Here is a 13,737-nt window from a genome sequence, read left to right as displayed (position 1 = left end):
GACGGGGGATGGGGGTTGGGTGGGGCAGCAATCCGGGGGGGGGTAGAGGAGTGGGCAGGGCCAGTGGGCGGGGCTGGTGGAGGTCCCCCCATGTTCTTCTCCCCCTTCCTCAGCCTCCACCCCACTCCCTACTTACCGGCAGGAGGTCCAGCTCCCTGCAGCTGGCACACTGTCTGCTCTGCACAGGCAGGCAGCGTACTTCAGCACTGCACCAAGGGCCAGCCATAGAGATGCTCTGGCTGACTACCAGAGTGTCACTGTGGAGGACCGAGCCTCTGGTTGGCTCAGGGGGTGGCTTGGGACTGTGCCCTGCCCCACTTTTTTCTCCCATGGTTTTTTTGGTTTAAGTTTGCCCTGTGCTGCAAATACCTCTTGCAGCATCTGAAAGAGCTTTGAGATGCTGCAAGACACGTTTGCATGCTTGTGTGGATGTGCTCAAGGTCTTCTATCCCTGTGCACTTCCCTACAAGTTAATGGGTATTTTGACAGAGATATTATGCCATCACCATTCCACCTCAAGTGTAGCACTCTTGAGAGTTGAATTTGCATATGCAAGTAAGGGACCCTCTGTGCAAGATGGCTTTTATTGCTAGTGTCAGGAAAGACACCCATTATGCTCATGGTTAGGAACCTGCAAAGATAAGTCATACTGTGTTGCTCTGTGGTCTCAGAAGCAGTAGTTGGGATCCCCAGGGAGAGTGACTTTTAAGTTCCAGTGTTGTTGGGTAGGGTTAGGTTTAGGGTTCTGACCTTCTGCTTTTTTGACAGATAGGCCTGTACTCCTGTTACACAAATTGCCAATTACTCAAATCATGAGCAAGACCTTATGAGGGAGGATAAGGCAAGATGCCACATCTATTGATTAAGTGCTTAATACACACACACCCACACACCACATTCATACCCCAATTTCTGTTTTGCGCTCATATATGTTGTGGCAGGAGCAGAGATCCCACCTCAGGAAAACAGCTGGGTATTCGTATCCCACCGCTATTTCCACCACGTGAGGCGGGCCAGTAGGGGGCGCTCCTGCGTTGAGCCACCCACCTCCCTGCACCCGACCACCTTCCAGGCTCCGAATGCCTCCCTAGGGGCGCCTTATGTCCGGCCGACCCCTCTCCCGGAGCACACTCGCTAGTCTGGGGGTAACGTGCCGCCACCACCCTGAGAGTGGACTGTCTTGGCCCTGTATCCTCGGGGAAACACAGGCCTAATAGTCCTACGGGTACTTGACCCAATACAGGCACTTGGGGCGCTTCCCCAAGTCCGGGGACAAAAAGTAAAGTCTCCTTTAGTCCGCAGTCCTAAGGGGTCTCTTAGGCATAATTTAGACCCACCCCTCAATAAGTCTCCCACACCAGTCAAAAAGGAGAACTTTATTGATTACAAGGGGTAGGGTAAACTAGGGTACAGGATTGAGCAACTTCTTAGAAATCCTAAAGAGCAAAGAGTCTGGCTGTGGTAACCTTTTGATAACGCATCTAAGTTACTGCCAGCTAGATATCTATCAGATCTCGAGTAGCTTACTCACACGCTTCTTCCAGAGGCTGATGAGATCCTTTCTAGCGTCTGGCTGTTCCTTGTTCATGAGTTTTTGGGGGAGAGGACCCTTTCAGATGTTTATGCTCCTCTGAGTCCCCCCCTCATGGCTCCAGCCTCACCTCATGGCCCAAGAGACTGCCTTCCTCCCCCACCTAACTTATATAGCTGCTGTGACCTCATTCACCTGGTCCAGTGGAGGTCAGCCCCAGCTGGCTGTCAGCCAACCAATTTGAAATACATCACCTGTTACCGGGCAGATTCCAGCTCCCCAGGTAGAAAACCCTCACCCAGGTGATTGATTCAAGTCACGTAGGCAGAGGGAGCAGGTCCCCCCCTCCCTCAGGAATGCAGCCAGCTCAAGTTACCTAAAGACAGGGTAAGGTTGTGGTCTCCTCTGCTGAGCCCGACCTAATCAAATGGTCACAGCACAGAGATTTGGTCACAGTGTCACAGGGCAGAGATTTTTGGGGAGAAACCAAGGTGGCTTTCTGCCACACGTTACCAGTCTTACCAGTACTCAGATCAACTTAGTGGCCAGCCAAGTTGATCACAAGTAGGAGCCAGGCTCCTGCTGGTCCATCTCGTCAGATGAACTGATGTTCCAGGATAACATGCAGAACAAGACCCAAAATTGATATGTCTCACCCTATCTTTTATAGCTTTGTCAATTCACCCAGTCCTCTGGGCTTTTGCTGTGTTATCAGTGTATTCTTCCTTGAAGGTCAATTGCCATTGTTTGTTCTCTCACTGTTCTGGGGTGGATTCTTCTTGTTTTGGACTTTTACCTGTCTGCATTCTTCAGCCAGTCACCAGCTGATGTTTTCCTTTTCCATAGACACACTCTCAGCCATTGTCTCACACATATAGCATTGAAAGGTTGAGCACTTATGTCAAGCTACAGAGCAATACAAAATAGAGTTTCTTAAGGCAATGCAAAACTCAAGAAAACACACAAGATTAAAAGCAATAGGCAAAAACTCTATTTGTATAACACTCGGAGGAGTTATTCCTTGCCTAGTGGAACACATGCATCTCCTAAAAACTCCCCCTGTCCCAGGATTGTAACCCGTTGTGCTAGTGTCAGCAAGAACAGGGTAGAATAGTTGAACTATACAATAACATGTAATATCTTATACATTTTAACCCTTGTCTGCACTCTGCCCACTAAACAGTCTACACTGGGACTATTTCTAACATCTGAGAACCTTCAAACAATTATTAGTGTGATTTAAAATAATGTGCCAGAGAGCTGGTTTCTTCTTTCCCCTATAATGGAATCTCCCTTCCCCCCTCCAAAAAAATAAAACCTGCCAAAAACCAAAATATCCTAGCTTCAGGGTCAGATATAAGTACTGATATATCATGACTCATTGAGGTTATAAATATGAGATTCATACCTTTGAAAAAGGGAAGTTCCTGACTTTGGGGTATGTTTCTAATCCCCATTACCAGAGTATGTGCACCTGTCACAAAGGAAATCTGATGCTTTCTCTTTGTATTAACCAAAGTAGCTGAAACAAATAAAAATTTCTGGTTGTTACAAACTAGCACTCCCTTCTGTCCTGAAATGACGTAAGGTATTGCTTCTTGAAATTAATCATGTATGTAAAAGTATTTAAAGTTGTTTTTAGAATGGAAAAATATGATAATTTTTCCACCTTCAGAAAATATGAACTCATTGTAGATAGAATGAGATAAACAACTGTAACAACTGTACTTTGTTAATACTCTTTAAAAAGACTCAAACAATATAACAGCTTAATGTTCCTATTCCAGCACATTTCATACATAAGGATATCCATGCATGCAGACTTTTTGTATGCAGAATAAATATATGACAGTATGGTAGGATGTGAAGAGGCAATACCAGCCTAAATTTGGAAGGGCCACTGTCCTGTTAAATGGTGACTCTAAGAAATCTGAGCTAACTGTACACCCACAGAATAAAAAAACAATAGTATTTAACAAAACTTCAAACATATACCCAAATCTTTCAGCTACAACATTTTTCAGGAAGCAGGGGGATCAGTAGAATTTTTTTCTGATTATCTCAGAGATTAATTACTAAGACTGCCAAATGGGTTGTGGTAATTTTTTACGTGGTACTTCATACATATCACCCCCATGGGCTTTTCTGCAACCTTACACTGTGTTCTTCAGGGCTTTAATTTTGGAAAGAGCCCTTGAAGTATACAACACACAGTTTCCTGTGGTGCACAGATTTAGACCTAGAGAGACTTAGATTAATCTTGGATGCCTCATCAACTCTATGAAACAAAATTTCTCTCTTAAACTGCTTCCAAGCCCCTTTTCCTGAATTAAGGTATCTTGTACCCAATTGGGTTGGCAAGTTTAACAAGCCATTGTGGAAGAGACAAGGCTCTGAAGTTGCTCAAAGCCAATTTGCTATTTCAGTTTTAATTTTTAACTGTTTAGCTAAGAAATATATAACCTCTTTAAATGCACAAATCCACCTCCTGACTAAGGGGTTTCTGCAGAGATTTTTTTCTAGTAGTTTTATGCAGCTCATAGTTCTATCTAGTTGTGTCACGGTGACTGAGAGGTTTCCTTTTTCTCCTAAAGTGAATGCAACTTTCAAACTGAAATTCAGTGGGCGTGTCTACATGTGTACATTTACTGTGCAGTAAGAGAAAATTACTGCGCAGTATGGCTGTATGCCTACACATGCACACCTGCACTGTGCAGTAACTAAGGTGACTTATGCCAACTTGGGTGTAAATTTGACCTGCATCATGCAGGTATCAAATTTACACCTGATTAGTTACTGTGCAGTAATGCCCATGTAGACCCCTTACTGCACAGTAACACTGTGTGTGTGGACTGACTTGGGACTAAATTAGTCCCAAGTCAGTCTGCATACAGCATTACTGCGCTTTAACAGCTGCACATGTAGACACTAACCTAAAAACCACTTACTGTGCAGTAAATGCATGTGTAGACACACCCAGTGACCAGTAAATTTTCCTTCTTGATATAATAAAGAGGAAGAGCTGTTTGAGTTAAAAAGGAAGACTGCTTCTTGCCAGTGAACTAATACTCTTTTCTGAACCCCCCCCAACAAAACTTGAGTTGTTGCAGAATGCACTGAGTTGTAAGATAATTAATTATGGCAAATCAGTTTCCTGGGGGTTTTTTTGGAATTCTAGCTGAGTTATTCATGGATTATGGTTCACAATCCAGAAATGGCTCATTCTAGCAATTCCTGATGCATCAGTTCAGGCACACCATGTCAAGACTGTATTGCACACATTTAAAGGAGGTAACAGAAAAGTTACTACCAAATAACAAAGAACTAGATTTAAAAAAACAACAATAACCCCTTCGTTGATTTTAGAGATTCAGATTTCTTTTTGGAATACTGAAACATAGCTCATTATCTGTGATTAGCATCACAAATTTAATATTCATGAACAGAAGGACAAAAACCTGAATGCCACAAGTTTGTTGAGCCAAAGGTGATTGACTCTGAAGTATTAGAACTGTAGCACAGGCACTAGAACAGAAGAGAAACTTGTACTAGAACAGTAGACTGTTAAACCTTTCCTAGTTTGAAAAAAACCATTAGATTCCAAACAGAAAATGTCTGGCAACCAGCAAAGCTAACCTCTGTACTGTCCACATAAGAGTCAGTCCAAGTGAGAAACATATTAGAACATTCATGATGCAATATCTTCATGGTGGCTCCTGATGTCAGAGCAGGTACAAAAGCCATCTCCTGACCTTTCCTACTTATTCCTCCATTCTCCTTTGTCATCTCTATGGACTCTTTTGTTTTTCCAGGAGAATGTTTCCAGCCATGAGAGTGAAAATTACAGGCCTGGACCCCCATCAGCAATATTACATAGCCATGGACATTGTGCCTGTGGATAACAAAAGATACAGGTAAGCTTTTACAGAAAGAGGAACAGCATGTCAGCTAGACTCCAAATACTGTGATATAGGAGCCTGGCAAAAGCATTTTCTACCAGAATCCAGTGTAAAGGTGTACATTTCACATAGGAAGAGACAGGACCACATTTCCAACTTGTACAAGTCAACATAGCTACATAGATTTACACAGTTCAAGATCTGGCCCAGTGGGAAACATGAGATTAATATACTTCCATGTACTTTTGGAGATCAGGATTCAAGTTCTGCCCTTGAATTTCAAACATCAATCATTTAAATCTTTCTGATGTCCATTTTTCAATCTACATTCTACAGTTAATAGTGACTAGGAATCACTATCTTAAGGGAGGGGCACACAAACAAGACACTGCAAGGTAAGTTAGGGTGTGTTGACTACTCTGCAGTAAATACCAGTGTGCACACAGGAAGCATGTTTAGTTCATCCTTCATAGATATAGGGATGGCTGGTTCACAATTACCACAGAATAAGAGTGTTTATATAGGCATGTACTGCAGAGTAGCTGATGTGATGTAAATTCACACCCTAGTTTACCTTGTGGTAAATTGTTCATGCACCCACAGGCCAAGAAAAAAGTAACTGAAAAAGGAGGGAGTGTTTTGGTTGTGCTTGCAGTTCTTCAGCAAAAAATGTATGGACACCTACATAGGAGGGTTGGGGTGGTCACATGTCAGGCTTGAGCTGCATGTACTGGTCTGTTTTTGATATCTGGACCTAGAGTAGCACATGATGCAGGACCTGATCCATGAGCAGGAGCCTCAACAATTTTGCAGGAAACTTTTGGCACAAATCCCCTGTGAAACTGAAAAGTAAGATGAAATGATTTTCCTGCATTGATAGGCCAACTCTTGATTGTTCTTGATTTAATAGATTTCATAGACATTAGGGCTAGAAGGGACCTTGAAGATCATCAAGTCCAGCGCCCTGCCCCAGGGGCAGGAAGTCAGCTAGGGTCAGAGGATCCCAGCAAGATAAACATCCAAACGTTTCTTGAAAGAGTCCAGAGTAGGTGCCTGCACCACTTCTGGAGGGAGTCTATTCCAGATCTTTGGGGCTTGGACAGTAAAGAAATTTTTTCTTATGTCCAGCCTAAAACAGTCTTGGAGGAGTTTATGACTGTTGGTCCTAGTTTTTTCTTGGTGCGCTCTGGTGAACAGATGTTCTCCCAGATCCTGATGTACACTCCTTATGTACTTATAGGCAGCCAACAGGTCACCCTGAGTCTGCGCTTTTCCAGACTGAAGAGTCCCATGGCTCTCAGCCTGTCTTCATAAGGCCTATTGTCTTGCCTTCTGATCATGCATGTGGCTCTCCTCTGTACTCTCTCAAGCTTCTCAACATCCTTCTTGAATTGTGGAGCCCAGAATTGGATGCAGTACTCTAGCTGCGGCCTCACCAAGGCTGAGTACAGCAGGAGGATTTCATCTTGAGATTTACTTGAGAAGCATCTATGGATGCAAGCCAGAGTTTGGTTTCTTTACCAGCTGCGACATCACATTGGTGGCTCGTGTTGATCTTGTGGTCAATAATGACCCCCAAGTCTCTTTCAGCCATGGAACTAGCAAGCGTAGCACTGCTGAGCCTATAAGTATGCTGTGGGGTTTTTTTTCCCCGAGGTGTAATACCTTACGTTTATCAGTATTAAACATCATCAGGTTTGTATCCGCCACTTACTAAGTTTATCCAAGTCAGCCTAGATCACTAGCCTGTCCTCAGGTGTGGACACTATGCCCCAAAGTTTAGTGTCATCACTGAACTTAGCCAGTACGCTTCTGACACCAACGTCCACATCATTGATAAAGATGTTAAAGAGAACTTATCCAAGGACAGAGCTTTGGGGGACACCACTGGTCACAGTGCACCATAATGATTTGCTACCATCGACCACTACTACTCTCTGGGTCTGATCTCGGAGCCAGTTTCCCAGCCATCGGACTGGTGTAGCCGAGATCACAGTTGGTCAATTTTTCCATGAGGACACCAGATCAAAGGCTTTTTTAAAGTCCAGATATATGACGCCAATCTCTTCTCCCTTGTCCAGGTGGTATGCCACCTGGTCATAGAAGAAGATGAGATTGGTCAGGCAAGACCTACCCATGACAAACCCATGCTGGCTATCCCTCAGGATGCTGCCCTCAGCAAGCTTATCTAGAAGGGTCTCCTTGATAATTTTGTCCAGAATCTTACCGGGGATTGAGGTCAAGCTGATTGGCCTGTAATTCCTGGGGTCTACTTTCTACCCTTTCTTGAAGATGGGTACCACATAGACCTTCTTCCATTCTTCACGTACTTCACCTGAGAGCCATGAGTTTTCGAATATTTTTTGCCAATGGTTGGGCGATGACACCTGCCAGTTCCTTGAGTACCCTAGGGTGTAATCTGTCAGGACCAGTTGGCTTGAAGGTGTCCAGCCTCTCAAGGTGATCCTTTACTAGATCAACACTGATGCTGGGTATAAATATGCCCTCACCCTGGCCATCCTACATCTTGCTAGGCAGGGCAGTCCCATTGGACTTACGAAAGACCGACATGAAGTACCCATTAAGCAGGTTGGCCTTTTCCTGCCTGTCGGTTATCAGCTGTCCCATCTGGTTCAGCAGGGGTCCAATGCTACTCCTGCTTTTTTCTGACTCCCTACATATCTGAAAAAGGACTTTTTGTTATCCTTGATATGTGAAGCCAGATGGAGCTTGGTTACAGCCTTGACTTTCCTGATCTGCTCCCTGCAGGTATGGGCCAGTGCTGAGAACTCCTCCTTGGTGGTAATTCCAGCCTTCCATCCTTTATAAGTCTCTTTTTTGAGGTGTAGGAGTTGCTCAAGTTCCCTGCTGTCCCCTTTTGCTATCCTTCCTCCGAGATGGAATGGCCATCCCTTGTGCTGTCAGGATTGCTCGCTTGAAGAGCAACCACTCTTTTTGGACTCCTCTTCCTGTCAAGTCATGGTCCCTTAGGGCCTTGACAACGAGCATCCTGAGCTTGTCAAAGTCAGCTTTCCTGAAGTCGAGGACTTCTGTATTGCTGACTGACTTGCCAGCTTTGCAATGGATAGTAAAGGTGATCAGCTCATCCAGCTTTCCATCGATTTTTAGGTCACTGACTAGGTCATCCCCTTTGGCCAGTACCAGGTCCAGCAACGCTTTACCTCTTGTCAGCCCATAGACTTCTTGAGTCAGGTAGAGCTCATCCACTCACGTGAGGCAGCTTTGTGACTGATCAGTTTTGGCCAGGTGTTCTTTCCATGAGATGTCTGTGTAGTTAAAGTCTCCCATGACAACCATGCACTGAGAGCATGCAGCCTCAGCCAGTTCCCTGGTGAATTCCTGGTTCTGCTCTTGTTTCTGGTTAGGAGGTCTGTAGTAGACTCCTACTATGATGTCCCCTGTGCCCAATGTATTTTAACCCAGAGGGACTCCAGTCATCCTTCCTGGGTGCCAATGTCAATTGCAGGGATATGTAGCTGTCCTTGACATAAAGAGCTACACCCTCACCCCTTTTGTCTACATGATCTCTCCTGTACAGGGTATAGCCATCTATAGCTGTGGCCCAGTCATAGGTGGAGTCCTACCAGGTCTCCATTATCCTTATGAGGTCGTATTCATTCTTGTTTAGCAGGAGGACAAGTTCCTCCTGTTTATTCCTCAAGCTCCTGGCATTGGTGTACAGGCAGGCAAGTGTCTCGTTGGGGGCTCTTGCCTTCCCCACAGATCAGTCGATTTGGGGCTAGGGTAGGGGTGGGTTCCCTTAAATGCCTTAGCCTTCTGGATTTAGAAAGGTTGCCCAGTGGGCTTGCAGTGGTGGCAACCTTCCCCAAGCTCTGGCAGGCTTAGTTTAAAGCCCAGTCGAGCAGGTCAGCCAGATTGCCCCTTGGTTTATCCCCATGGCACATGAAAATACTGCTGAAGGAAAAATATTTTTCTGGTGGAATGGACAAGACAGCATCAGGTATCATGGATTTTCAGTAAATTTCCTGGGGAGAGGAGATCTGTTCCTCTTGAAATTATACACTTTGGACTTTGTAGCTCAGGAACAAAATGCAGAATTCTCCAAGGAAATGCATCATACTACAGGGTGTAACTAGATCTTTATGCAGTTGTGTTGCTTCTTTCATTAGTTATGATTCGTACAGTATGAGTTTAAGTACAAAATGAGTGGACTTCCAGGTACGTCTTTCCTTCCTTGGGTAGTATATGCACAACAAACTATTATGGGTAAAAAATATTGTAGGTGCTCCTTTGGGGAAAAATAGGCAGCAAATTATGAATTATAGGTAAGGATTGATGGGCAACATACTAAGTAGTGATCCAGGCCCAGCAGCGTTACTTGGGGTGGGCAAGCAGGGCACCAGCACTGGGTGCCAATTTAGTAGGGGGCACCAGAATTGCATCCCTCACCTCCATGGAATCTGTGTACAGGCAGCAGAAGCAGCTCCACAGCATTGCTCTAGCCAGGGCAAGCAGACCATACTGTGGCTGTAGCAGCAGCAGCAGCAGCAGCAGCTGGGGACTGCTTTTAAGTCTCCAGGATAGATTTGACCCCTGCAACCCATTCCCTCCTGCTCTTGGAAACCCTTCCTCTGGCACTCAGGGGTACCTCCCTGCTCCCGTCCTCATTACTTCCAGCCCTGCTAGTTATGCCTCCCTCTATCTAGTCATAGAATAGCAGACACTGGAACCTCAGGTCTGAGGTACACCACCACAGCAGTGAGGGAATTTCCTAGTACTAGAATAGGGGACAATTTTGCCTTTCAAAACTAAGATGCCTTGGGAGATCCATAGTAGGTAAGCTTTGCCTGAAGTGTCATTGGCTCAAGGTAGATTATAGAATATCACTCTATACAAAATAGTTACAAAATTAAGAAATCCAGAGGTTGATATGCCAAGAATGAGGAACTTCTAAACTTTTTGCAACCTTTGCATTTGAAAGACTAAGGCTATATCTATCTATGGTAAAATTACCATACTCCTGAGTACCTTCAAACAGGCTGGACTGTTCCAGGCAGGCTGCTTTCTGAACTGGAAGCAGAGTAGCTGTGTCCACATGGTGTTGTAGATAAGGTCATTAGCTTAGCCAGGCTAACTGGCACACCAATTTAGAAGACAGCCTATCTGAAATATTGTAGAGGTCTTGTGGAGAGGCTGCTCTCGAGCATTATAAGGTTCAGGCAAAGGTGAAGTGGTATTTACCTGTCTGGTAATTTTTCCATCCAGCTACTCAGCTCCATTGACAATTCCTGTGGTGGCCGCTGAATTCTGCCATTTCCAGACAAACATGCATGTGCACTGAACAGCCTATGGGATAGTTCACACCTGTAAGCTTTTTAGAAATAATGGAGAGCTTACTAGTGTTTTTATAAAGTCATATGCCAGCCATGAGTAGGCTCAGGAGTTGGGACAGCATGCTTGGCAGAATTTTATAGGGAGAGTAACTGAAGAAGTCGTTTTAATAAGAAATTAAACCTGAACAAGTAGGTGAAGGATTTCCCGGCTTGCCTTTGCAAGGCAGAATGTTGCAGTAAAGCAAATTCTCACCTAGCTGCTCCTGTGGGCTTGAGGGGAGAGGCTTGTGGGGGCGAGCAGCACTCAATAAATACCACTTCTGCAGTGGGCTTCAGGTTGACTTAGCCATATGGATTCTCCTCTCTCTTCCAGGTATGTGTACCATAGCTCCAAATGGATGGTGGCTGGCAATGCTGACTCCCCAGTACCCCCACGGGTATACATCCATCCTGACTCACTGGCTTCGGGAGATACCTGGATGAGGCAAGTGGTCAGTTTTGATAAACTCAAACTGACCAACAACGAGCTTGATGATCAAGGCCATGTAAGTCAGAACCAGTGCTGACACTTGCCATCCTAGTCCCACAACAACTACCCCTGCTCCCTTCCTCCCCCCTACACCCCAGCTCCCACAAAATGACATTGCTTTTCAGACATTCTGCTGTGGATAAGTGGATACGGCCATTCCACATGGAGCTGAAGAGTTCTCTTGCCTGGCTCCACTGCTTTCAGTCTCAGATACTGCTAATCCATAAAGCTGTAAACCCTTTTTCCTCTGCCCATTCTCCATTTGGGATGGGAGTTCAGTTTGGTGATGCAGCTTATAACAGGAAGAAGACTTTCATACACAGTTGGGAGATGTGGATAAAGACAGCACAATTTCATAACAAAAGGCATTAGTCTTGAGGGTCCTTTATCCCCTCTTCAACCTTGTGTGATAATTAGGACAGTGTGAATAATGAGTAATAATAAATAACAACTACTAGTAACTATAATTATAAAAGTTATAGGAATACTACGTCCCAAAGGCAAATCATTTCTATGTTTTTTCTTTCTTTCCTTCAAGATAATACTACATTCAATGCACAAGTACCAGCCCCGAGTTCATGTGATCCGTAAGGATTTCAGCAGTGATCTGTCTCCTACAAAACCAGTGCCTGCAGGTGATGGGGTGAAAACTTTCAACTTCCCTGAGACTGTCTTCACAACAGTGACAGCATACCAAAATCAACAGGTAAAGCCATGCCCCAGGCAACTATTGGCCCCTTCATTTGCAGTATTTGATTCTGTACTTATAAAACTATCAGCATATTATTCAGAAAAGGTTATTTGGGGAGATGTGATATCTTTTATTAGACCAACTAAATAGTTGGAAAAATTGTTTTTGCAGGCTTTTGGGCACTGCCTGAAGAAGGGTTTTATGCCTGAAAGCTTGCAAAGAACAATTTCTCCAACTATTTAGTTGGTCCAATAAAAGATATCACATCTACACAAAGAATTTTGTCTGCCTATGTCCTTAGACCAACATGGCTACAACCAACAACCCTAAAGCATGTTATTCATGCCTCTGAGACATTTCATTCTCCAGTGAAGTTTGCTCAAGAAATACATACAGTTTTACAGACAGGCTATGCAAAAAGGGTTTTTTCTGTTTTGTTTTTTGTTTCTGTTTTGCAGTAGGATGATAATGACCTTCCGGTGCTCTGCTGGAAAATCCTTGTGGAGACAAGGGGCCAGATTCTATTCCAAATATTCAACATGTAAGTGGAATCAGGTGCCCAAGTGTGATCATTATATTCCAACCTGTTTCAGTCCCTGAAAAGCTGTTAATACAAAAGGTGAACAGATTGTCCTTTTTTGTGACTCAGTCTTAAAAGAAAGATGACAATGTGCTACAAAAGTAGATGTATTGGTCGATTTTCAGGGACTTGAACAGGATGGAGTAGAATTGCACTTAGGCACCTAAGTTCACTTAGATGCCTAATAGGTGACTGTGGCAGGGCATAGGTTTTGCCTGCCACTTTAAAGTGTTTGAGCAGGATGCAGAACAGCTTGCAGGTGGGAGCAGGTGGGAGCAGATCCAATCAGATGTTCACATGGTGGTCAGGAGGCCATCTGATTGGTGGAGATGCTGGGGAGTCTGGGTATAAGACCAGGCCTCGGACACGAATGACGTGTGTCCACCCCCAGAGGCTCGCAGGTGGTGGCGGCGGCAAGCAGGGTGCTCCCACAGGTGGCTGCAGTGGTGTTGGTGGTGGTGGGGGAGTGGCAAGCACTGACAAGTAGTCAGAGACCACCTGTAGATGCCTCCGGCAGTGTCAGTGGCAGCCAGTGGTGATCAGGGACCACCCGCAGACTCTGATGGCAGTATTGGCAGTGAGGGAGGGTGGTGAGTGGTGACTGCCCGCAGGCAATGCCAGCAGTGTCAGTGGTGCTTTTCATACGGGGTGCACTACCAACCTTAGGGGGTGCATGTGCACCTGCATGCACCCCCTACATGTCGCCAATGCCCTGAGAGCAGACCTGGTAGTTGATGCAGGAATGCTGCTGGAGTAACATTGCCTGGCTGGAGGAGCCTGCTCCCAGAACATCTGAAGGTTAAGCATAGGAGCTATGGGGATAGAGGAGGTTCCTGGTCCTAGGGAATGACCTAAAAATGCACTATGCTGGAGAGGATGGTTTGGTGGGGCTGCCTGTGGCAGGGCAGTCTCCAGGAAATGCCACATCTGTGACTCCCTAGTGAAAGGTGAGTATCGGGCACCAGAAAGTCTCAGCCCTGGTGCCTTGTGGATGACCCTGTGGAGGGGAAAGCCTAGGGGATCACACCCTAACAGAAAAGCACAGGGCCTAGGCTCTTTGAATGGGGCCTGAGGCAGGGTCCAGGGTGATAGAAGGGGGCCTGAGATGAGGGCCAAGGTCCACAGAGTGAGGCCTGAGGTCCAAGGGGTGTAAGGCCTAGCAGTCCAGTGAAAGGCAGGGTAGAGACCCGAG

The 13,737-nt window shown here is 45.3% G+C and overlaps 1 protein-coding gene across 1 annotated transcript in view; it reads left to right on the top strand.

Moving 5' to 3' along the window:
* The window catches only part of TBX15 (T-box 15), a 219,206-nt gene that overhangs the window by 105,263 nt on the left and 100,206 nt on the right, over window positions 1-13,737 (top strand). The window contains exons 3-5 of the mRNA XM_019527667.1: window positions 5,344-5,445; window positions 11,119-11,290; window positions 11,813-11,980. Coding sequence (XP_019383212.1) covers window positions 5,344-5,445; window positions 11,119-11,290; window positions 11,813-11,980 — 442 coding nt within the window. The remainder of the gene's footprint in view (window positions 1-5,343; window positions 5,446-11,118; window positions 11,291-11,812; window positions 11,981-13,737) is intronic.

Source organism: Gavialis gangeticus, unplaced genomic scaffold, assembly GCF_001723915.1.
Source record: "Gavialis gangeticus isolate Ggan-Ray unplaced genomic scaffold, GavGan_comp1, whole genome shotgun sequence".
Classification (NCBI taxonomy): domain Eukaryota; kingdom Metazoa; phylum Chordata; order Crocodylia; family Gavialidae; genus Gavialis; species Gavialis gangeticus.
This window is presented reverse-complemented; position numbering and strand designations above follow the sequence as displayed.